Source organism: Lytechinus variegatus, chromosome 7 (assembly GCF_018143015.1).
Source record: "Lytechinus variegatus isolate NC3 chromosome 7, Lvar_3.0, whole genome shotgun sequence".
In the NCBI taxonomy this organism is placed as follows: Eukaryota; Metazoa; Echinodermata; class Echinoidea; order Temnopleuroida; family Toxopneustidae; genus Lytechinus; species Lytechinus variegatus.
This window is the reverse complement of record NC_054746.1, coordinates 21,852,647-21,878,134: the sequence shown is the minus strand read 5'-3', so window position 1 is coordinate 21,878,134 and position 25,488 is coordinate 21,852,647. Positions and strand designations below refer to the sequence as shown.

The 25,488-nt window shown below is 38.1% G+C and overlaps 1 protein-coding gene across 1 annotated transcript in view; it reads right to left on the bottom strand.

Moving 5' to 3' along the window:
* Positions 1–5,544: 5,544 nt before the first annotated feature.
* LOC121418747 (arginine kinase-like) overlaps positions 5,545–25,488 on the bottom strand; it is a 33,210-nt gene continuing 13,266 nt past the window's right edge. The window contains exons 2-8 of the mRNA XM_041612825.1: positions 11,636–11,838; positions 11,023–11,127; positions 10,198–10,365; positions 9,282–9,453; positions 8,288–8,411; positions 7,641–7,839; positions 5,545–7,046 (exon numbers count right to left, since the gene is read on the bottom strand). Of these exons, the coding sequence (XP_041468759.1) occupies positions 6,874–7,046; positions 7,641–7,839; positions 8,288–8,411; positions 9,282–9,453; positions 10,198–10,365; positions 11,023–11,127; positions 11,636–11,813 (1,119 nt within the window). The 5' untranslated portion in view covers positions 11,814–11,838 and the 3' untranslated portion in view covers positions 5,545–6,873. The remainder of the gene's footprint in view (positions 7,047–7,640; positions 7,840–8,287; positions 8,412–9,281; positions 9,454–10,197; positions 10,366–11,022; positions 11,128–11,635; positions 11,839–25,488) is intronic.

Genomic DNA, 25,488 nt, shown 5'->3' with positions numbered 1-25,488 from the left:
TCCATAAACTTTCAAAGTTATGATGGTAATTCAACAGATACACCCAATTCGGCCAAAGTTCATTGACCTTTGACCTTGGTCATGTGACCTGAAACGCGCACAGGATGTTCAGTGATACTTGATTACTCTAATGTCCAAGTTTAACGAACTAGACCAATAAACATTCAAAGTTATGATGGTAATTCAACAGATACCCCCGATTCGGCCAAAGTTCATTGACCCTAAATGACCTTTGACCTTAATCATGAGACCTGAAACTTGCACAAAATTTTCAGTGATGCTTGATTACTATTATGTCTAAGTTTCATGAATCAGATCCATAAACTTTCAAAGTTATGATGGGAATTCAACAGATATCCCCAATTCGGCCAAAGTTCATTGACCCTAAATGACCTTTGACCTTGGTCATGTGACGTGAAACTCAGGCAGGATGTTCAGTGATACTTGATTAACCTTATGTCCAAGTTTCATGAACTAGGTCCATATATTTTCTAAGTTATGATGACATTCAAAAACTTAACCTCAGGTTAAGATTTCGATGTTGAATCCTCCGACATGGTCTAAGTTCATTGACCCTAAATGACCTTTGACCTTGGTCATGTGACATGAAACTCTAATAGGATGTTCAGTAATACTTGATTAACCTTATGGCCAAGTTTTATTAACTAGGTCCATATACTTTCTAAGTTATGACGTCATTTCAAAAACTTAACCTCAGGTTAAGATTTGATGTTGACGCCGCCGCCGTCGCCGTCGGAAAAGCGGCGCCTATAGTCTCACTTTGCTTCGCAGGTGAGACAAAAAAATTGACTAAAAAAAAGCAAAAAAAGTGACAGTTGTGACATATATCATGTAGATATACATTTTATTAAAAAATGATAACATTTTAGCCCCATAATTTACACAAAGTTTCATTCATTCATTGTTTAGTGTTTGGAAATCATCAATTAATTCCCTAAAATATAACTTCACACAAAACCTGAAGTTTTTCAGCTCGTAAAATGCTGTGAACACTTGTACATTTCCCATCATGAAAAAAATCATAACATATTGTTCCCAATTGTATATATTGAGGTTACTTAATTGTATTGTCCTGAATGACTACCTATTAAAAGATTTTTCATAAATAAGCAAGAATTTAGGGGCAAAGCTCCTTCTGATTGATGAAAAGTTCATGTTTATTTATTCAGGCTGCCCAGTACAACACGCAAGTGCCTGTACAACACGCAAGTGCCTGTACAACACACAAGTGTCCCGTACGACACACAAGTGTCCCGTACGACACACAAGTGTCCCGTACGACACACAATTGTCCCGTACGACACATTATTTTGTTTATGATATATTGACAGAAATATTCACCTAATAGTGGTTTCTAACCTAATGAATGTCTTAGTTTGATAGGGTTATCATTACCATCAGCCAAATAATGTGATTGAAGAAGTCAAAGTGACATAAAGTAAGAAAGTTTGGCTTCAATTTAGAGATGTCCCGTACGACACATTTTGAATGTCCCGTACGCCACAATGTTCTCGAAAATTATAATTTCCTTTATTTATTCATGAATGTTTATTTTGCTTTCTTTTATAAATGTGTTTGTTCTTGGGTAATTGAGTGTCAATTTGAGTTCAGTTTCTATGAAATTCATCTGCCCAACTCACAGACTTTTGAGTACAAACTTGAGGTTTCTAAAAATGCCACTTTTTCTGCGTCCGTACGACACATTACTATTTTTAATCTGTATTATACAGGATGTGAATTCAAGTCATGTTAAGTCTTGGTTTTTCTTACACTCTGGTAGTAGTTGATGACCACCTATAGTTACTGGAATATTTTTTTGTTTTTTCTTGTCAAAAACTGTCAAATGTTCTCTAAATGTCCCGTACGACACGTATGGAATCACCCTCAACCTGTCAACCTGTCCGAAACGTCGAGTCTCTCTACTACTCATCATCTCTACTCGCCGACGCAAGCCAGCATCTCCTCATCAGCTCCACTACTCAAGCTGTTCTCACTCAACATTCCTTCTGGTTTACAGTCCTTTTCAGGACTATTCTCAAGAAAGAATACTCTATTCTCAAATCTCCACTTTCTCGCCTATCCACTTCCTTCTCTTCTTCTATCCACTGCTTCTATAACACTCCACATGGTGTACCGTAAACCACATCAGCAATTGTACATGCCACCATGCAAACCTTCAAACAACATCTTATTCCACATCATAATTATAATTATAGCAGCAATGTCAAATTCTAATAGGCCTTCAAACGGACACAATGATTGCAAATTCCACTTTTCAGGTCGGTAACTCTGGCTATGGGCCAGGGACTATTGCCGGTGGTGAAACAGTATGTGCCTGGGCCGGTCGGGGAATTTAACGCAAAAAAATAAATAAATAAAAAAAATCGCCGAGTTTTTTCTTGTTTTTGATCGCTGTGTTTTATTTTTAACACATGTAATTTTCATAGAATTCCCTTAGATACATTGGCGGCGGAAGCCAATAAATTTAGGGGTGTCCACCTGAAATTTTTGGATGGACACATGTAAAAAATAGACAAGCGCCCCAAAAATTTTTGAGAAGCAAAAAAAAAAAAAAAAAAAAAAAAAAAAAAAAAAAAAAAGGTCATCAACCTAAATTTTAGGGGGGACAACACACGTGTCAAGGGGGTCCACGTGAATTTAGGGGGGGGACGCAGGAAAAAAATTGACAAGCAAAAAAAAAAAAAAAGGGTTATCAAAACAAAATTTAGGGGGGACCGTCCCCCCCACCTAAAATTTAGGGGGGGACACGTCCCCCCCGCTTCCGCCGCCTATGCGTAGTGCGGATCCCTTAGATATCTAGATATTTTAACTTTGTTTAAAAGCAAAATTAAATTAGTTAGTTATTAATTAAAATGTAATATTTTGGCTAACTAAATAAATTTGCTAGGTGTGCACAGGGGATGTGCATCAGCCCCCTCAAAATATTTTCCTCATTATACGCTATTCAGTGTGGGAAGAGATAGTCAAGTTTTCACGCGCAAAATGTGTCAGTGTGGTAATCATATATTTTAGAGAGAGAATGTAGACGTTTCATGATGGAATGCGTTATCTCATTCGATTTTGTATCGGAGAGGGAACTGTTCCGATCGAGAGAAAATGATGTAGCTGGGAGTTTACAAAACAGGGAGGAATATACACTGTAAGGAGGACCCCCTCCCCCACCCCACGTGAAGGCAATTCGGTTTCATCGTAATCTCAAGCGCAAGCCTGCATGGAGACGATAATAAAGGCCTACTATCTGGGAATGGGGGACATGAACTCACATATATTTACTGTATGAATATTGTACATACATTGTAGGCCTTATTTTGGTTTTCCAAACCACCCTGACACAAGATTTGTTTTCATTGATTTGTATAACCTCAACATATTGCATACTGTTTTCATGAGGAATATTTAATCCCGGGCATCTAATAAAGGAATTTTCTCAGTCCAAAACTAAATCCTGATAGATATTCCCTTTTAACTCGCATTATTGCTTCAAATTTCGAAAACATTATCCCCACTATCTTCTTTTTTTTCATTTTTAATTAATTTATTGTTTTGCTTTTTAATAATAATAATAATATTCTGCATTTATATAGCGCTTAATACATCGGAACGACGTCTCTAAGCGCTTTACAGACATATTATTACCCCGGTCATCGGATCCTTGCACGCCCGCATACAATGTATGCACCTTCTCCACTCCCTGGGGAGCATTCCAACAAGAGTTCCAAGACTCAATTGCTAGGCATGCTACATATAGGCTTTCACATCCTACCGGGTACCCATTTAACACCTGGGTGGAGAGTGGCAAAGTGTGGATTAACGCCTTGCCAAAGGACGCTAGGCCATGGTGGGATTCGAACACACGACCCTCTGATTACAAGGCGAGAGTCAGAACCGCTACACCACGACGCTTTTTGACACCCTTCATGCGGAGCCACCAAACTCCTTCAGCGAAAACTGCCCCCTGTACGTGTTTTTTTTCCCGGTCGTGCGTACGTGTATATAGCAATATCTTTGATTGCCAGGGCCTACCCTTCGTGGGCCTATAATGCAGAATTAAGCTCGCTTCATAAAGGAACTTGCTTGCAAGAAACAAACTACATAAATTCTACCCCCGAATCATCACCCTAACCCCTCCCCTTTCTACCTGTCTTATTTCTTTCCCTTTCTTTCTGACACTCTCTCGCTTCCTTTTTATTCCTCTTCTTCTGTCAAACATTATCTCTCTCCCATTTCCCCTGCTTCTTTATTTCTCTTCATAAACAGAACTCCTTCGTTATTTACTCTCTTTGCGTCCCTCCTTCCGTCCCTTCTACTCTAATAGTCTTGTCGCGCATAACATAATTTTGGATATCTTTCTAGAACCCCGGAGGGGCCACTTACGTTGACGAGTGGATACCATGAGCGACTATAAAAACACGTAAAAAGCCTTTTTCACGACTGATAGGGCACGTTACGTACGTAACGTGATAAGGGTGTCAAAACACAAAAATAATGAAAAAAGGGTATCTATTTCGCTAGGAAATTTACGTGTTTAGGGTCGAATTTGCGGGGATGATGAAACAAAATAAAAATGTTTTATAAAGGATGTCCTTTTTGCCCCAACACTTCGTGTTTAGAGTCCGATTTGCGCGAGGTGGTGAAGGTGGGATCGTACTAAACCAAACTACAGTAAAGCCGACGGCCGAATGACCCGTAATAATAAAACATTCCTGTACTTGTTTAGGGGTTCATTTCAGGGAACATTTGCCAAGAGTATCGTTTTGTTTCCAAAACTTGTTAAGGGTAGGGTTTGGGGTGCATTTTCAGAATATGGAAATTACGTGTTTAGGGTGCTTTTCGAGACCCCATGGTCGCGCATGGTATCCACTCGTGAATGGAAGTGCCCCCCCCCCCCCGGTCTAGAACAAAGTCTGTTAGTGCTGCCGTTGGCAATTTAGGCATTATCAGGCATCGCAATGCCAATATGAATATTTTTATAATAAATTGTTTAATATTACTCAAATTAGTAAATGAGTATTGATCAGGAATAAATCTCACTATATATTAAGGTATTATTGAACATCATGAAGGAATTTATTTTTTTTTAAAGAACTTATTTTTTTGTAACTTCACTCGGTCCCATATCTACATATAATTTTTATATAGAACGTGCATGCATGTATACGGTGTTAAGTCTAACATTTAAAAGACAAAGGAAAGAATTTTCTCGAAAAATCTGGGGAAAACTCAAATGACTTGACTGAACTGAAAGTTCATATCAACTAATATTCGTTCATGGGTATATAGATTGAAAAAAAATCAAGCGCGTACTGCTATATGTCAGATTGTGCTTGCATAGGTTTTGCAAGCAATTCTATCGCATGTGCACGCGAAATGACTTTTTTTAATCCCCTTTTTATACCCCGTCTCTCATTCCCTTTCTCTCTCTATTCAGTATTCCCTTCTCTTACTGCCCCTTTCTGCGATGACAACGAAATCCAAAAGAAATTCAATCATATTTTTTCACAGTGACCATTTATATATTTTTTATTTCACATATTCACAAAGGAAACTATAAAGGAGCATGAAATATATAAGTCGCGATATTAGAATAATATTTGTTAAAGATTGACCTAAGTTAATATGATTATGAAGTTTGCATTTTACAAACCACACAAATAAAGTTCCAAATTTCGAGCAACAATGGCATTTTGATTAATGTCAATGTTTAGTGTTTGACAGCTTATATGAAATTCGAATAAAATGTGTAAGTCATACAAGAAAAACTGTTTACTTCATTCAGCTGAGATTAGTTATGAAGTGTTCATATTTTATCCTATAGTCAAAAGAAGAATAGAGAAAAGGATTATCTACAATCTATCAAAACAAAAAACGGCAAACACACTTAGTTCAAAAATGATACCAGCATTGAACCTTTTTTTCAAAATATCAAAGAATCCATTTGATGCAATGACGAAGAAATATAAACCGAGTTGAAAGTGAATTTGAAAAAGAACAGAGACGGCACCCATATAAGAAGGGTAAAATGAACCAAACAGTAGGTTTAATTTGATTTTTAAAGAAAAAATTTGGGCTTTGGAAAGTTATATGAGCATTTCATTTCTTTTCCAGTTCATCCATTCTTCTTTCTCTTTCCTTCTTTTCCGTCCTCCTTGTTTCTTCATCCATCACGTGAAGAAGAAAAAAAGACAAAGGTGGTCGCCCCTGCCCTTCGTAACTCAGCGCCTGTAAGTTAACACCAACATTTCGAATGTCAAATATATTGGGCAGAATCCCTTGAGTGAAACCATGATGAAACGAAAAAAGGTTCCGTAATGAACATGTGTTTTTTTTCTCTCTTCAAAACGTTTTTTTTTTCTTTTTCATGATTTTTGCTTGGTATTTTGTGCGCAGACTGCCCTGTTTTCTGATCCACTGAAAGTGCTATATATTACTGTGCTCTCTATATATAGTATAAATCATTGGAAAATAAAACAACAACTAGTATTTTACTGCCAGAATGATTTCATAAAAGAGAAAGAAATAACGAATTTCTGAAATATAATTCATTTGAAAAAATGAAAGTCATTTTCTCATCATTTGGAAGTTTCACGGACTATGATAATACCAACACCATGTCAATGACAACAAAGTTTTTTTTAATTTCCTATCAATCATGTCTATTGATAAAGGTGTTTGCAAAATCGTCACCTTAAACGATATTGGTTTGCTTATCGACATTGATGTTACGAATGCTAAACAACTTTACAAAACGGCGAATTAACAGGATTAAGGCAATTATATGCTGGTGCAAAATATTTGGTTGAATAGCTTTTTAAGTGTTTGTCTGGTAGGAATTTATTGTGGAATGAGATCGTCGATTGATTCGCCTTTCTGAAGGCGTTTCTCCATCTCGATGATGAGCTTGACTCCGTCGATGACGCGGTTGACTTGTTCTACTTCAGATGAACCCAAACGATCAAGGTTAGAGACATCGTATACACCTCCAACAGCTTCGGTCAACTCTCCAGCTAATGATTTGAAAAAAAAGAGAAAAGAAAAGAAATATGCACTTCAGTGTGATGCCTTCTTATTACCGGTATTGAATATTATGTTGATGGATGATTAATTTCTGTATTTGAATATTAAACAATAACATAATCGGTAAATTGAATCAAAATCTATGTTTTTATATTACGTTCATTGTCATTCCCTTATAGTTACATGTGAACCATTGGATTGATAGGAATTTGAACTAACTTTCGCAGTCGGACAAAATTTATATTTCTTTATTTCAAAAGATAATATGACGGAGATGTATCCAAACTACATCATGGTCACGCCTCTTTTCATAGAAGCAATAATTATAGAAAGAAATCATACACGTTTCCACTGATTTCTGAATAGGAACAAGACGAACTGAGGGGATACAAACGGTATAGAGTGTGGCACTGGATTCGTCAATCGTACTACTGCCTTATTCATAGTAATAAGTGAAATGATAAAGATATTTAAATGTGAACGAAGGGAGTTGTGCAAAACGTTATGTCTCAAAACAAATGCCATCTTCAGCCCAGTCCTGCATGTATACCTCCCCTTCCCTAAATCGATCCACCAATACTTACACGTTCCACGTTCCTGGAGTCTTAGTTTCTTGCAGATCTCCTTGAGCTTGGCTTCCTTGTCAATGGCGGCCAACAGCGGGATTTTAACGTGCACACTGCAGCGGACACCGGTACCAAGATTGCTTGGACAGGTAAGAATGAAACCAAGATGCTCATTCCACATGAACTCGGAACCATTCTGCTTGATGTAGTCCTCAACCTGTTGATGAATTCAAAAGATGCAGAACACGTCAATGTATTGCTCCATATTCATTGTTACCTTTATCACTGTCGATGCTTTTGTTAGCATTTCTACCATCATCATCATCAACACCATCATGATCATGATCATTATCACCATCATCATCATTACCGCCACCACCGTCATCAATGGCACCGCCATTACTTCGTCATCATCGCCTTTATTATCCAGATCATTCTCAAAATAAACATGATAAACAGTGATTTGGGGCATATATCATCATCATCATCACTACCACCATATCGTCATCTTCTAACACCACGCACCACCGCCGCATAATCCTTACCACCACCATCATTATCATCGTTACCGTCGTCATGTGTAAATCTATTGTGAACTTAAATGCAATTTAGATATTATAAATGAATAAAGCAAAGAAGAATTTCTTTCCCAACCGATGACTCACCTTCTTGAGACCATCAGCCCATCGAGTGAAGACCTTCTTCATATCTCCTCCTTTCTCCATGGAGATGATTCTGGTATGATCTTCTTCACCAACCCACACAAGGAAATTCTTCTGCTCATTGTGCCTAAATCAAACAAAAACATATCGAAACAATATCAACAACATCATCATTTTTATTTATTTTGTTTGATTTATTTCGATCCAGTATAGGCCTACATGATGATGCATCCCGGTGTGGTCACTTTTTACTCGAAGGTGCGACTATAGGTTTTGATTTTGAACTGATTTATCTATTTTTCTTCTGCATAGCAATATGATAAAAATATAACAATAACAAATATAACAAATATATTTTGACAATCAGGCATATATCATTCAACATAAAATCGAACAAGCCAATACTTGCTATAATATACAATCAAGAAAAAAATGATGCTTTGTCCCACAACCCATAAAACTCGGCGTTGTTTTACATTTTTCATTCATTTTTACATGGAAAGCTTTAAATTATTCGGCACCAATTTCACCAGCTTGTAGCCCGAGATCCCAGCATCTTGTACAGATCATTAAAACACGATTATCGTAAATGGACTTTTCTTTGATTTACCATTCAATTTAAACTAAAGTATAATCCATATGTTAATACTTCTTGATACATCGACACTCTTCCAAAGTCTTGGAATGCTATCTTTTTTTTATCAAGTGCACCTGGGAGTAAACTATTTCTTGACTTAAACGAAAAAGCATAATGTAATTATAATTCAAACGACAAAAAATGACATCGAAAAATTGTTTAATATTATTCATATAATTTCCAGTCCCCTGACCAAAAACCTCCTTAATTTGACTTTATTTAGAAGATAATATCGATCGTTATATAAATACATTTAATCTTGTTTTTTTATATGGATAAGATTTTACCAAAAGAGCTTAATTATGACAAAGTCTTAGATTGTATTCTGTTCGATGTACCATATTCCCTATTCATACTAACCATATTCCACGGCCGTCGGGGAAGTCACGTGCCATACCACCAGATGTGAAATGGCGGGAGATTGGTTTTTCAAAAAGGAAATGGTCATCAATGAGCTGTTTCTGGTCGGCTTCAGACAGAGAAGGTAAAGCATAGTACTTTCCCTTCAGGTCTCCGGTAAGGGATCCCAAAGCTTTAAATGTAAACAAACAAAAATGAAAATGCATAATATGATTAAATAAACAGAACATTTCCAATGATTTGTCGAATCATGCAAAAGTAATTACTATTTTTTTATATATTCTATTCATGTATAACGAAATAAAATGCATCAATTTCCTTGACTTCGAGGCAAACACTTGTGCGTTGTATCCGCCAAGTTTGCCCTAATCACAATTTTGTCCTTAATTATCATAGTATTCTAAATAAACACATAATGTAGAAAAAGGAGGTTTTGTAGAAACATGAAATATATTGAAATGAAGCGAAGATCCCTAACAACCAATCAACTAACCAACGAATAAAATTGATAAGTCTGGAGTTGGTCTCATGACTGTGTGAGTGACAGCATCTTCAGTGTCGAAGGGCCTCATTATACCGACAATTAGGAAGGCTAATTCGCTATCTTTGCATTTTTGCCCCTGTAGAGCTTTGGTCCCGATAATGAGGGACGTTGTGAGGACGGGGAGAAAATGACGACAACATGAATATTGTGCAATTACTTTCTACTCAACATCCGTGGTTTTGTAAGTTCTGTAGCAACTATAATTACCCTCTGAAGGATTTATTTATTTTTTTTGGAGGGGGGTCTTTTCGCCATCCAACTCATGCCTGGAACAATGTCATTGAACCAACCAAGAATAAAAGTGGTGAAAAGGATAACATATACCAGGATTTCAAAGGTGCACTTTATTGATATCGAAGTTATTAGACTTACCGGAAGACACAAGCTTCTCCACCTTTCTTCTTTCGGAGCGGCAGATCCAGGGGCTGAGACAGAACCCTCTAAGGTTACGACCAGTACGGATCCTGGAACTAATGACAAAGTTCTCGTCTAAGACGTCATCCTTGATCTTGCTCACATCCAGATCGGTTACGTGGTTCTCTGTGGGAGCGAAAAGGAAAGTTTAGAATTATGTGTCCCCGTTTATGCTACTGGGGTGGTAAGTGGTGGTGATGGAGGTCAAGGTAGTGGCGACGATGGTGACTAGCAGTGCATGCCGATTCTAAGTTGGTTAACATAAGATAATATTCTTTTTTATTAAGGAAGATTTTAGTTTTTTATTACGGAAGATTTTAGGTGCCATCATTCAACTTTTCGAGATGGTACGTTATCTCGCTAAGTCGAAAACGTTGTATTCTACATAGCGAGATGATCTCACCAAGACGACTTATGAAACATTGTATGTCAACATGAAACGATACGTTGGCCATTTTAAAGATACATAGGGAAAACATGAAATCAGATCGGATAATACACCCGTAAACATAGGGAAAGCAAGCTAAAAAAAACCCAGGCGTAATGACTCCGTTGGTCTGAATTTTCGTCTTTTTCTATTTTCATTCCAAGAACAATTCGTAAAAACGACCACTTTCAGTTATGATATTAACTACAGAATGAAACCGTTCATATCGTTGTTCGCTTAGTGTATTGTTTGTCGGCTTCTTGAATTGGAAGCGAAAGAAACTAAATGATTGATCAACAGTGCATTGATTTATATATAATTATGATTATATTAAACATTGGTTCGGGATGACTTACGATCCTTTGAGAATCCATTGTGGTAGTCAGAAATACAAGGGTCCAACAGTTCAGCAAACTTGGTATAGGTCTCTTCGTCCCCAGCCAGGATACCAAGAGTAAAATCTACAATGATTGAAACAATCACACAAGAAAGGAAATGTCAAACATCACTCATTAAATATTACCCCCAAAAAAATAATTATTAACGGCAGTGCAGCATCTATAAAAATTCAAACGCTTTATAATCAGATTTTCCTTCAACTGGAATAGGTTTGGAAGTAAACCTGGGAGTGTTTAATGAAAGGACTTGTCCGACGTTTGTCATGCTATAGGAACCGTGCTTCTTAGCCAATCAAAATCCAGAAAAATTGTCATATCTGACAACTTGTCGGATGAAAATGTTGATGAAACGAGCTCCCCAGATTGATTTTTTGGAAAATATTAGAAGCGCGTAAAAACATTCAGAGCCTGCACTCTGTGGTGTTATACAGCTTTGAAGAAAAAGAGGATCCCTTTATTGGGCGCCTCCTCCATTAAATCATCATTGTCCACCGCCAGATGTGGACGCTATAAAATGACGGTTTCCTTCAAATTATATTAATCATAAAATAACCTTTTTTCATATACGTACCCGGATTATCAACACCGTTCTGGATACAGTTATCAATAGTGAATCCACTTGAGGTATGCTCGTCTCTCAATTTCCTATACAGCTCCTTGGTGAGATTCTTTGCCATGAAGGTTCGGTTCCCTTCCATGATAGGGTAATCTTCGTCGGTATCATAATTCTTCTTGTTCAGGTTGGCCATGTTGATACCCTGTATTACTCGCTTCCTATAAGGCAAGAAAAATAGAGGCAGATTCAAAAAGTTGGTTAAAAGAGTCGTTCAATATGTTGAGATTTAATTACGGTGTGTCTTTTATTAATATCTGCACACTGTTAAAAAAACCCTGATTTTACAGAAAAATAAAAGAAGATTTTGCAGAAAGCAATACCAGAATCATTCTTTAAATTCATGAAACAGGAATTTTTCTGCAATTTAACAGAACAGGTCTGTTAGAAAAAGGGGAAAAGAGTGTTTTATTTAAGGAAATTCGTAAGATTACACACACCAAATACCAATTTCCTGTAAGATTACGCAATCTGGTAAGATTACAGGTGTTCTCGAGACTCTGCTGCAGGAACTTCTTTTAGTTTAAGGATAAATTTTCTAACAGTACATGTTTGCTGTCCTGAAATTCAATTGAGGTTGAAGCTAGAATCACCTGCGAATTCCTCCGAATACACGTATTCTCTTCTCCCTCCGCGAATGCGAGTAAATTCGGGAGGGATTCGGGAACATTCGTGGAGAAAAACCAGCCGAATATCCTCCAAAATTCTCCTGAATGTGACAACAAATGTCATTCGGGCCACATTTTGAGATGTATTTGGTTTACATTCGGTTCGTCATTCGGCTATAATCGGAGTAATCAGGTCACATTCGGTTCGAATCTTGCCACCATTCGGGTGGCATTCGGCTTTATCCGATATTGATTCGGGTCAATTTTTGGCGATAATTCGGGACCCATTCGTCTCTATTCGGGGAGCTCCCCGACTCAGAGACTGAGGTTTCGAAACAAAACCACCGAATCCATCCGAATCAGGCCATATTCGGTCAGAATGGGTCCGATTTTATTCGGGAAGATTCGGTTTTGGCGTAAATCTAGCTTTACCCGAAGACAAACGTCCTAAAGGTTTTTAGTGCCATTGCGAGATGGAGTAGTATTATTACCCACGAAGCTTTATCCTTGCAAACGAAGAAAATAATGAACAATCTTTATCACCTTGCTGACGGATTAATATTGCATTCAGAATCTTATCAATTTATTATTCGTCTGTGCATCTTCATGGAAACAAATCTTTATAGAGACAATGAACAATGAAATGGAGATATTGCTACAATGAAATCAACTCGGTATTTATATCCCAATTTTATTAATTTGTCTTTATCAGTGAATCATCCTGTTCCTAATTTACATCTCACATTCCACCTAAAACACATTTCCGAGTCTTGGCATAATTTGATTTATATCACTATATATTTCTACCGCAATATCCTTATTTTAAAAACTTTTTGACAACATTTGTATTTCCCAACGGCATTATACAGCATGTATTCTACAAACGGAAGTATTACATTTTTTTATATAGGAATAAAACCATGTCCGATTTTGTGTGCCGTGGTTTACCTAATACATATAGACTAGTGTGAATGACTTCATTACGCATGTGAACTTCATCGATACCACGAATAGGTACTGTTTACACAGTGTCATCGTGGTATACGTGCAGAATATCACGGCTATCCAGCTAGCTTGAGGACTTTCAGAAGTGGTGGTGATATTGGCTGACCAAAGTGAGTCTCGTCTATTACTGATCTCACAACACAAATGCCTACTTATCGTTTATACCTATTAAACTTTGTAATATTGATTCCGTATTATTAAAAAAAATTAACATGCCATTCTTTAAAAGGCATAATTATGTTGGGGATCCTCGCTTCATTTTAAATATAGTTCCAAAAGTTCATCTAAAATACCATTATCATAAACTGTAAGGAAAATTTTTAAGTTATCATTATCGTTATAACAATGATTTTCATAGTACTATGATAATGAAAATAATATTTTATCATATTTTAAGTATTTACTCGTTCGAAAATGTCAACGTTTAACGTGCTCGTCTCTCCCCTCGTAAGGACTATTTTTTGATAAATCAAAGGTGCCTCATTTCTTTAAGTCTTCATGATTTTTTCTTCAAACACTTAATAAAATTGTATACTTTAAAAGTTGATGTACATCACATTGACTGGTACACAGCGAAGGGAAGGGGTAGCACAGATTGTTATAAATAATAATGATAATATAATAACTCTTACCTATCAAGGGTAACAGTGGCGCGATGAGCCAAGTTTTGAGGGGTCTAGATACACCGCATCGCGTAAACTTTAGGGGGGAAGCTGCTAGCGAGTAAAAAAATATCGACATTTTAATCACAAAAATCAAATTTTGTAACAGATTTGACGTATATTCAGAAAATAATACATTTCACCCATTTTCTCTTTCTTTTTTTCTTGGTCGTGATGTTTTTTTTTTGGAGGGAGAGCCCCCCCCCCCACAGCCTCCATCAGTGGCGTACCTAGGATTTTCCACAGGGGGGGGGGGGCAAAACCGTCCGCCAAAAATTTGACAAGCAAGAAAAAAAAGGTCTTCAATCAGAAATAAAGGATTTCGTACCAGAAAAAAAAGTCTTTGAGCTCGTCAGGGGGGGGGGGGAATAAAGGTCTTCAAGCTCGTCAGGGGGGCAAAAAGGTCTTTCAAGCTCGTGGGGGGGGGGGGGTCAGGGATACGTCCTTTGCATGGGTTGTGGCTCGTCGGGGGGGACAGACTGCCCCCCCCCCCTTAGGTACGCTAGTGGCACCCATGCAGCTTAGCTGTGAACTGTCCTTCGAGCGGGCCCTGCATAGCGTTTTACATGCTATTGCTAAAGTTTAGATATTTATACTATTTAAAATGAAATCCTCAAAGATTTAGCTTTTCTTCACATATACTTAACTCGGTTTAAGACCACCCCCCCCCCTTTGGAATGACGAATCGTGTGATGGATTACATTTCCCCGTTAATAAAATTTATCTATCTTTTGCTATAAACGGGAGATTATATTGAAGGTGTTCTTTAATTGTGTTTTCTCATAACACTCGATCTCCCTTCTTCCTTGGAGGAAATCTAGAGTCTAGGTTACACAACCCTGAAAGGATCATTTCAAATGTGATGATTCTTCCGCGATCAAGAAAAGAGAATGAGGGGGGGGGGTACTTTGAGTGGTACTCCCCCCATGCATGATACTATAGTTCTAATGAAATTATCTCTGCAAAAAAGCGAAACTCTTTGAAAAGACCCTTGACGAAGAATTTGTGAAATTATAAGTACCTCCATTATGAGAAGGTTTCAATCCCCGTAACCCCTTTATAATATATAAGAGTGAGAAGAGATCAGATCAATCCACAGGCTTTATCCCACGGATGTTGTGTCACTACTCAACATAACATCGACGAATCATTACCACATCCTTTCTTAAAGATTCCATCAAATCACTGATAAAGATCAAGTGAAAGGGATCAGTGCATTTGACGAAAGAGCATCAAAAGAGGGTGTCATCCTCCTTAACTTGAACTTCATGCATGCAGATATAAATTGCTAACTGAACGACTTTTCTTTTCATACTGAAATGACAGATTCATCGAGGTCAACCAAAGGTTATTCATAATTATGGCTGATTATGAGCGCTGACATAATCTTTGTGTACATTAGTGATAAAAAAATGAAACAAGATTCCAGGCTCGAAACTCTATTCTATAAGGCCAAATGTGACAGTATAACAAAAAGTATTTCAATAATTTCCCTAGTTTTGTCTGACAGTTCTATCATTGAACATAGTCAAACAGTTGGATTCATCTTAATGCAATCAGCCGATGGCAAAAATCATAATCATGGTAGATCTGTAGATAGAATGAGTGATAATCATGCAGTATGAATTGTTTTGAGAACGAATCCGTCATGGTCATCTTGCTAAGGACTTTTAATACACTAATCAATGTAGATGATTACTTCAATGATACATTTGTTCAAATCAGATATCTCAGTATAAAACAGGAATACCAAGGACATAGTTACATGGTACAAGATAATACAATATAATCAGATAAGATCAAGACTCGATAAGTTACGTAATATCGAAATAATTATATGATTATCGAAAAAATATTTTTAATAGTTTTTGTTTAGTATCCACATCAAAAATGAATTTAGAAAATAAAGTAAAATCCTTAAAACGGTCCAGCAAACGCTTTTGAATGTTCAGAACATTTATCACAGAGAGTGATTAAAAAAAGCACACGGGATGTGCAAAGTCAAAGAAAATATACTTCATGTGTTAAGTGCTTGAAATAAAAGACGCAACGATTACACTTCAAATATTTGAACGTAGAAACGCCAAGGAGGTCACTGTTGTCATGACAACACGCTTCAACCACGGTAACATCTCACAATGTTCAATTAAAGGATACTGTTCAGATATAATGTATTAAAAAGATGAAAGAAGCTGATTCTTTATATCCTTTTTTAAAAGTCGATTTGTACTATGAAATAGATAATTCTCAAAAATAAAAGTTCAATAGCATGTTCAAAGAATGATGTGTACTCGTACGAACAATATATGTTCCTTCAAAGTGTTGCAATAAATGAAATATTAAGTACTTTGGAAGATAACAAGACTGTACATGGGAATGTACAAATCATTTTTCAAATTTTCTTAAGTGAACGTTACGATTCCAATAAGAGAAATTATAACCAGTTTTGGGGCCGATAATTGTTCAGTGAGAAAAGTTACAGCTTTATTTGTTCGTTGACTCACAGAACAAATGTTGAATGATAACACTTGATATGTAGTCAAAGTCTCCAACATGACGACTGAACAAACAACATTCATTCCTAAAAGCTGTATTTCACTTTGTCTATGAATCTATACATTGATCGTTTTAACACTTTAAAAAATTCTACATGTTATATTGAAAAAGGTCTTTGATTTGGAAGTATAATATGACAAAGGGCATGAGAAACGTTTAACGATTCTATGGTATTTACCTAATCAATGTCGCACTGGAGTCGGGCTATTACCCCCCCCAAAAAAAAAAAAAAAAAATATTATATACATTTTTAGATGGTACTACTTATGAATGAAAAAAAAAATTGTAAGAATAATTCTACCTGCCTTAAGTTTCATGAGTGATGTGAGTGGGGTAGATAAGCAGTAACGGCTTGGAGGGTCCCCCCCCAAAAAAAAAAGAAAAAATCACGCCAAAAAAAAGGGAAAGGAAAGAAAGAAGGGTGAAATATATAATTATTTATTATGTCAAATCACAAAATTTGATTTTCGTTTCAAAATTGTCAAAATTTTTGCTCGCTCTCTCGCTTCGCTTTCTCGCAGCTTCTTCTAAATTTAATGTGATGTGACAGTTATTATAGAGCCCCTTCAATTTTATGGGCTCATTACACCAATGTAGATAAGTCTTTTTTCTTTGTTTTAAGATAGTGCCCTTTTCGAAATAAAAGTGCCCTTTTCCCTGTGCCTGCCCCCTCTATCAACTTCGCTCCGCAGCCCCTGGTTGTTAATGATACGAGTTTCATATAATAACATCATCTACAGCTTCCATCGACAACTTGTGGATGCCATATTGTAATTGGGAGACAGAAGCTGATCACGTGATGGCAATCAAAGCCTGAGAATACCCGGATGAGTGAACTGGTTTTATCCATGGATCTCTGGCTATAGGTCCATGATTCAACGTGACGACATGAACGATGGCGGATCTATTGGCCACATCAGAGGCGTTTACTGACGTACCTGACAACCTCGTAAGGTAACTTCTATTTTTGGAAACACTTCCCAGTGTACATATCTACATATCTAACAGATGTTTTTGAAAGTCTGAGGTCACCACCATTTTATTTCTGAAGCACTATCACATCTAATATTTTTTGACAGGCAAACATACATAAAAGGCATCAAAATTCTATTGGGGGCGCTCCAAAATTCTATTGGCGAATATGGGGGCTAGCTGTAGGGGCGGCACCACAGTGGGTGCAGTGGGTGACCATATCCCCTTTGATTTTTAAGCGATGAAAAAATGAGGTGAATACAAATATCTGCAATTATTGTTTAGGTAGATTTATTTTTACAGGAGTCTGCGCCTAGCCCCACTCCCTCACCCCCCACACACTCACGTATACAATAAAGGGGGTTAATTAGGCCTATCAGTAGATACTCGTAATTTCTTGACATCGATAAGGAGACACATTTTGAAGAACAAGAAATTAGACACAACATTTGAACTTGAATCTTGCTGCAGGTGATGGGGGCGAGGCGGAAGCCCCCAACCTAAAACTAAATCATTGGTCTGTATATGGTATTGTCCGTTAATAACCCCTTTTAAGAAAATGTGGTACACGTTGGCGCTCAGTCATGTCCTCAGATCACGTACTATTCGTTGAACTTTCATCTACCCTTTTTTATCAGTTAATAATTCTGTACCTGTTGACTTGTATTACCATGCACAGGTATTCTCTTATTGCCTGGCGATTACAACATGAGAGATATATACAGTGCGTATCAAAAAAAAGTTTACACTTTGAAAAAGCCCTGGGACTTAAAAAATATACAACATGTGGGTAATTTCTTCACATATAATCTTGGGTTTGGGTCTCATCTATCCAATGAAAGTAAAAGTTTTGACAAAATGTTACACTTGAGTGAGCACGGTACATTTTTGCTAAGCTCGCAGAAATCTGTTTGCGCAGAAATCTCGTTTTCACGCTGTGTCAAGGGGAAAGGGCGAAATCAAGCTTACCCTGCAAAACATTTCTCATACATTTCCCTCGCACTTTTAGTCAATTGACATAAAACGGATAAATTCATGCATTTTGTAACAATTTTGCCACTCAAATTGAAATTTCAACACTAAGTAACCGCAACCTTTACCCTCTTTGTGCCAGCTGGATCTGAGGACATATCTGACTCTGAACAAAAATTTATATCAGACATCTCCAGCATTTTTCACTTAGTTTTATCATTTAAATTGGGTTTAAATATCATTTTTCATTTAATATTTGTTTTTCCACACTTTTTCCAAGCTTGACAATGATTAACAAAATGAAAATCAAGCCAAAGCATTTCATGTAAATCACTGCTCATTGTAAAGCAAATATCATCACAATGGCTTCGGTGTGTGGGGGAGTGGGGTGGGACGCAATGCACTCTTCGAAGTGTTTTGGGCAAGGAAACAAGTAAGAAAAGGTAAAAGATATCTTCAAATCAATTTTTCTAGCTAAATTCCATGTGTCCTTCATGATGAAGGTCTACTTTTATTCGCAAAACTATTTCAAAGTTCTGCGCAAATAATTTTTCACTATCTTTTCAAAAGTAAGTGGTGCTCACTCAAGCGGAAATATTTTTCGACAGTTATATCGTCATTTGCTTAAATGGATCTGTACCAATGTTAAAATGTGGAAAAATCTTCAGTATATTGCAAATGAAAGATTTTACAGGATTTTTTCTAAGTGTAAACTTTTTTTTTGATACGCACTGTATAGTTCGGTTATTCGATGACTTAACGTAATTGAGAGGATTTTTATTCACACAATGAACCCATGCACTGATAAAGGTGGTTCAATGTGTCTAATAATGGCCTTAAGCTTGAGTTACATGGAAAGGTTAATTACCATGAATGTTTGCAAAAAATGAAACGCTCGACATACAATTATTTTTTATTATTTCTTATATGTTTGAAATAATCGTAAATGTTGCTTGCAATGATTTATGGATGCATTATATAGTCTTGTGCTTATAAGAATCAATTCATATAAATTGATATATTTCTCATTCAGAATTACAATTTCTTACTTTGCGTTATCGTTTTTCCTAATTCTGATCGAATGATAATATCCCCGACTCTAAATCATTGTATTTCCGAATCTGAATGATGATTTATTATTCTGATTTAGCATGAAAGTATATACGGTTGTTTCGTATAATATTGCTTTCAATTAAAGTGACTAACAATTACATTTGTCATTCGATATTACTTCAGCATAATTATTTTTCCAACTCCAGAAATATATGAACTCATAGCATGTTTTGATTTGTGAAAAAAACAAAATTTATGTACGGGATTATTTACTTAATTATAATCGCACAATTAGCCACGATTATGTGAAAGGAATAATAGCTTTAATTACGCTATTAAATCATTTTGTTGATTAATTGGGGGTAGCGTGGTCATGCCGAGGCCACGCCTTCCCCTGATCAGACTTTGTCCGACCATAGAGGTCTACGTGACAGTAAGCTCGTTATGAACCGACACTATAGTTTTGATATATCATTAATCCTTTCTAAATTTATCTTCCTTGTTTGAACATGATGTGCACAAGCAGGGTTTCCCTTCCAGCGCATTAGTATTAACAACATACAAGTGACGCACTTCCTGACAAATTCTCAAGAACGGAGTCATATAAGGAATATGGGCAAAAGCCAACATGAAATGATTGAAAATATAGAAGTACGCACTAATATGAAAAAAAAAATATTTTGTCTGGTCTCTTGTCTTGGAAGGGTTTTAACATTTTTTTTCTTTCAGCATGAAAGGAGAAGGGTCATAGAGTGGGTGATAGTTATAACTTTCTTGCATAAATAACAGTATAACACAGTGGCGGATCCAGAGGGGGGCGCCCCCCCCCCTATTTTCGCCGGATTTTTTTTTTTTTTGATGGTTATATTTACTGGATTGGTACAATGTAGTCAATTTCAAGGGCTAGATCTAGTCAAAACTATATTTTAACTTACGCTCATGGCCTTTGTGTTCGCACAAATGCTCCTCTGTCATACTGTATTGCAATATGTAAATTCCGGAATTCCAGGGCGCGCAAGTCGATTGGTTGGAAAGTTGCACCACTTGTAATCGGGAGTTGCAGTGCAGTGACCAGTGTGAAGATGTTGGATTGGATATCATTTTTTCCCGAAATTTTGTGTTTTTTGTAACATGCGTTTGTCCGTCTTTATGGCAAATAAATGTAAATTGTAAATAACAGAATAAAAATGACAATAAACAGAATGGATTATTCGGAACTTATCGATTACAAGTCTCAGTTTCGTATCATTTAGATTTGACGTTTCAATCACACGATGCAAGCAAGTGAAGAGCCTTTGCCAAATGTTTTGAATGACCGCTTATACGGTGTGTGACTGGAAACCAGCTCCTAAATGAGTCAGTATGTGTCTTTTATTCATGAAGTTACAGTGATTTAAGTGTGCATTTTTCTTCTAAAGGTGCTCTCAAAACACGACTTTTGGACATGATTTTTTGAAAAAGTCCTTACCGTGGGAGGGGGGTATCCCCCCTCCCACACCCTCCCCCGCTCGGTCGCTTCGCTCGCTCGCCGACTGGCGCCCCCCTATTTCAAAATCCTGGATCCGCCCCTGTAACACTACTATGATCAGCAGTTTCTGTACGACCTTATTCGACAAACTTCTTTAAATTAATATTAAGTAAATAAAAGTTAAGTAGAAAGGGAGATGCATGTAAGAATAAAAAGATGCAGTCACATTTATTCTGGCAATCCTCGAATCCTATATTGAAAATGTGAAAAGGGAATATCAAGGCACAACACACAAGCACGATTACATCGATGTGGTATCAATGGACTTAGATCAATAATTACATTAATAGAACAATGCATGACTCAGACATAATCAACGATTTCGAGAACTTAAACAAACACTTACCCTTTCATAATATATCCCAGTACCACAAGGACCTAGCATGAACTAGGATCTCGAAATATATATTTAGGAAAACACATTTACCTTGCTTATGCACGAAATTAGATTTCGCGAGGAGCTGAGGATAAAAACGATTCATGACCTTTGAATTGCGAATGGTTTCTTAAAGTTTACCAAAAAGTAATTACTGCCGAGAATGTTGCTTTACATTCTTCGGAAAATGAATATACAACTAAGAAATCCCCCTTCGAAAGGTTAATATTTATAGAATAACAATTAGCCACTCACATCTCGCTAATGATATATTAAAGGGATGCTCCGGGATGAAAATAATATGATTTACACCGCAGAATTAAGGACACAGAGGCAAAACAAAAACTCAAACTGATATTCATGTCAAATTATTTATTTTTTAATAAAATAAGACCTAAAGTTTCTGGGACATTTTTGCCGACCCTGGCAGCCATTTTTTTATTACAAAATGGCAGCCAAAGTACTGATACAAATAAGTGTTGAAAACGGTAAATTGACACATATTTTGTTTTGACAGATTTTTAAAGAACAGGTCTGATAATTATGTTTCCCCTGTGATTTAGCTTGCAATTGTAACACTTTATAAAATCCCATAGAAAGAAACACCAGAAATTCATTTATCTGATAAAAAATATTAATATGTGATATGGTATGTAAAGTCAGTTACTAAAAACATTATTTTTTCTCATTTCCCAGAAAAGAGTTTATATTTCGAAACTTGGTAGATTTCCTCCTTAGGCAACACCACTCCCTTCTACACCAAAATTAAAGATAATCAATTAACTATGAAGTCATAGGGTACCATTTAATATGTGTAACGTCAGTTACAGGGTCGTGTGGTCCAGTGGTTAGAGCAATGGACTCATAATCGCAAGGCTGTGAGTTCGAATCCTTACTCAGCCATTGTCTCCACTTTGATGAAAAAAACAAGGCCCGAGAGTATCTGTCGTCTATAAGGTCAGCCACTATATATGACTGATTAACCTAGACGTAAAATGTTTCCTGCGTAATTAGTTATATACCAGCTTGGCGTTTACCAGCAAAAATGCTATCCTGTCGAGTTCCTACGGGAGTTGCCATAAACAGAAACAGAAAATGTAATGTCAGTTACCGAGATGTAATGTCAGTTACCATGATAAAACGTTGATTACCAATAGTAAATGCAAATGTGTTCAATTTCACGGTGAAGGAATATTGTATGCTTGTCGTTCACTTAGTTAAATCAAACCAGAAGGAGCTTGCTATTGCATTTTAAAAAGTATAGTTCACAAGGAATACGATAGGAAATTTTGAAGGAAGTTGCATTCTCATCGTGCAAACAATTATGAAAATACTTACCTGATTTTCTTATTTACGAGATAACTCATACATCTACTTGATTTGCTAGTTCAGCCCTCTGGACTGCCATACCCGAATAGAACTCCCAAGGATTTAAAAAGCGCGAGCGCGCCCTCTCCCGTTCAGGCTTACTACCCATGATCACCGCGCAACTAGCGTCCATCTTCCTCACCTTTCGCAAGCCCATACGTTGAAACATGTTGCTACGCAAGGCGGAGGGTCGGTGGGAGGGTATCAAGTAGATGTATGAGTTATCTCGTAAATAAGAAAATCAGGTAAGTATTTTCATAATTTACTTCAATAACTCCATACATCTACTTGATTTGCTAGACCAGCACGGACTCAAACCGTAGGGAGGCATGTTTTCAATTGTAAGCCTAAGAAAATTTAAAAGAAAAAACAAAAACAACGAAATTTAGGGAGAGGGGGAAAAAGCCGCAGCTGCTTTAAGCGCCGAAGCAGCAAATCTCGCCTCGCTGGACGGAATGTCCTTCAAGTAGAAAGAAGTGAAGGAGTTAGTTGAGCGCCAAAAGGCGGCCCTCAAAAATGTCCTCGAGAGGAATGCCCTGTATACTCAGGAATACTAAGTATCATGGGCCCTCGGCCTAGTGTCAGGAGAACAACATCACCTGCTGACTAGAGCGTAAGAATCGAAATTTGTTGAAAATTTCAACAAGAATCGTGATCGGAAAACTGAAGCTTTTAAGGCTCAGTAAGTGATCAATCGACCAACCTGAGAAGGCGAGATATCTCAGAACCCCTACCGAAATTTAAGCGTGCCGCTTGCTAGTAACTAGCATGCGACTAGCAGGGCACTCGCTTAATAAGCGAGTGCGTGCTAGCGAACAGTCCCTGCTCGCTAAAAGATCGCTTAACTATTACTCTGCACGCATATCACACGCTTATTAAGCTAACCGCATGCTAGTTACTAGCATGCCGCAAGCTTGCGCAAGCTAGTCGCACGCTTCCCGCAAGCTTGGAAATTTCTGTAGGGGAAGCCTCCGCGTGGGAGAAAACGCCCAGAATTCGATATCTGTCTCAAATGCGTGAGGGCAGAAATCTGCAGAATTCTGATAGAGAGCTGTGGTAAAAAGTTACTAGCGGTCCGAAGGGGACCAGGAACGACGGAGAGTAGGGATTTAGGAAGAAAACCACTCGTAAGGCAGACAAGGGTCGAGAAAGCGACTGAGTGCCATCCTGTTAATAAGGAATGCCGCGGACATGTTGCCTATGTAGAATAGAGCAGTCTGGTCAAAACAGCTCAACCGGGCGTGTCAGGGATACAGCGCGGTACACATCACGACAAAAGTGTGTTAGACCGAGTGATCGAGAGAGAACTCAGGATCCCCTTTCTCCCATACTGATTGAAGCACCCATCTGAGGGTGCAGTGCCCGCGGTGGAAGAGGTGGCTTGGCTCAAGCCACCATCGCCGAGAGAGCCCGTGAGGCTAGGCTGCGATGGCTGTCCGCTGGGCGGGGGAATCCCTAGCAGCAGCAAGTGTACGCCAGAGGGAGCTGGCGAAAAAAAATCTGTCACGATATTACGTGTAAACGACCATCAAGAGATGCTCTAAACGAACAGACATCGCCAGATATGATACCTCAACCGTTACATTCCCAACGGAATCGAATGAGGTAGCAACGGCCCTGTCCTATCAAGTTAGGGACGGAAACTGGCCAAGAGTGTCGAAGTCCTCGCTTGAAGAAACAAGCGAAGGAGACTTGAGGAAGTAATCACAAAATTTCCATCAGTCTGCGGTGAGAACCAGTTGTTTATGAAAACAGTCACAAGGCCTGTTTCTCAGGTGATCGTAAGAGCGAGCACCGCCGGCGCCGGTTGCGGCAGCGTGGAACAGTCCGATATCGGTAAGATAAGGAGCTCCAAAAAGCTGCGGGGGGGGGGGGCGGCAAAAATGACGCCCTAAGCAGCGGGGGATGAGAATCTAAATTTCTAAAAGAAGAACTCCAGTGAAGTAAATCACTTACATGGAGAGGCTCATCCACAGTCGGCCCGAGAGAAGGCGGGTCGTAGTGATCGTGGTTAGGAAGGCATAAGCATACATCCATCCACTGTTACATCATCCTCGGTCGTGCGGTGACCCTGGCCACATGCCTTGCATGGAAGGAGGATGAAAGCAGCATGCGGGGCGACTCGTGTGTGCCGTGAAAAAATTTCTAAGAAAGAAGCCGATTCGACTAACGGGCACGGTAAAGACATCCACCGTAGACCACTCCGCACAAGGAGGGAGCGGCGGAGACGCCCGCAAGATTGACCCACATAGAGGGCAGTCTATAAGATAGACAGTTAGAGCTCGACCGATGGTCTGGCGGTGTACAGTTTGGTGTGAACTCGCCAACCCGGTACGGTGGGTGTGCCCAGAAAGTAGGCATAGAATGCCGACAGAGAATCCTGGGGCTTTAAACAAGTTTGAACGCACGTACATAGCCAACAATCTCATGAGATGTACGGCGGTTACTTTCCTCCGAGATGATGTTTACCCAACCGGGAAAGACTCGGGGAACAGCTGTGAATGTCAACAGGAGGGATATCTAGCATATGAAAAGCTGATTCCTTCCACGTATTCGGTGCGGGTGCTGCCGGCGGTGTCCGGGGGGACGACCGGTGATGGCAGCTCGGGCAGGGTTCGTACGAGCCGCCCGAATACGAGACAAATAGGTTAACATAACCATAATGCATCGGGTGGTGAAGGCATAGCGATTATTAAGCACAGGAGAACTTT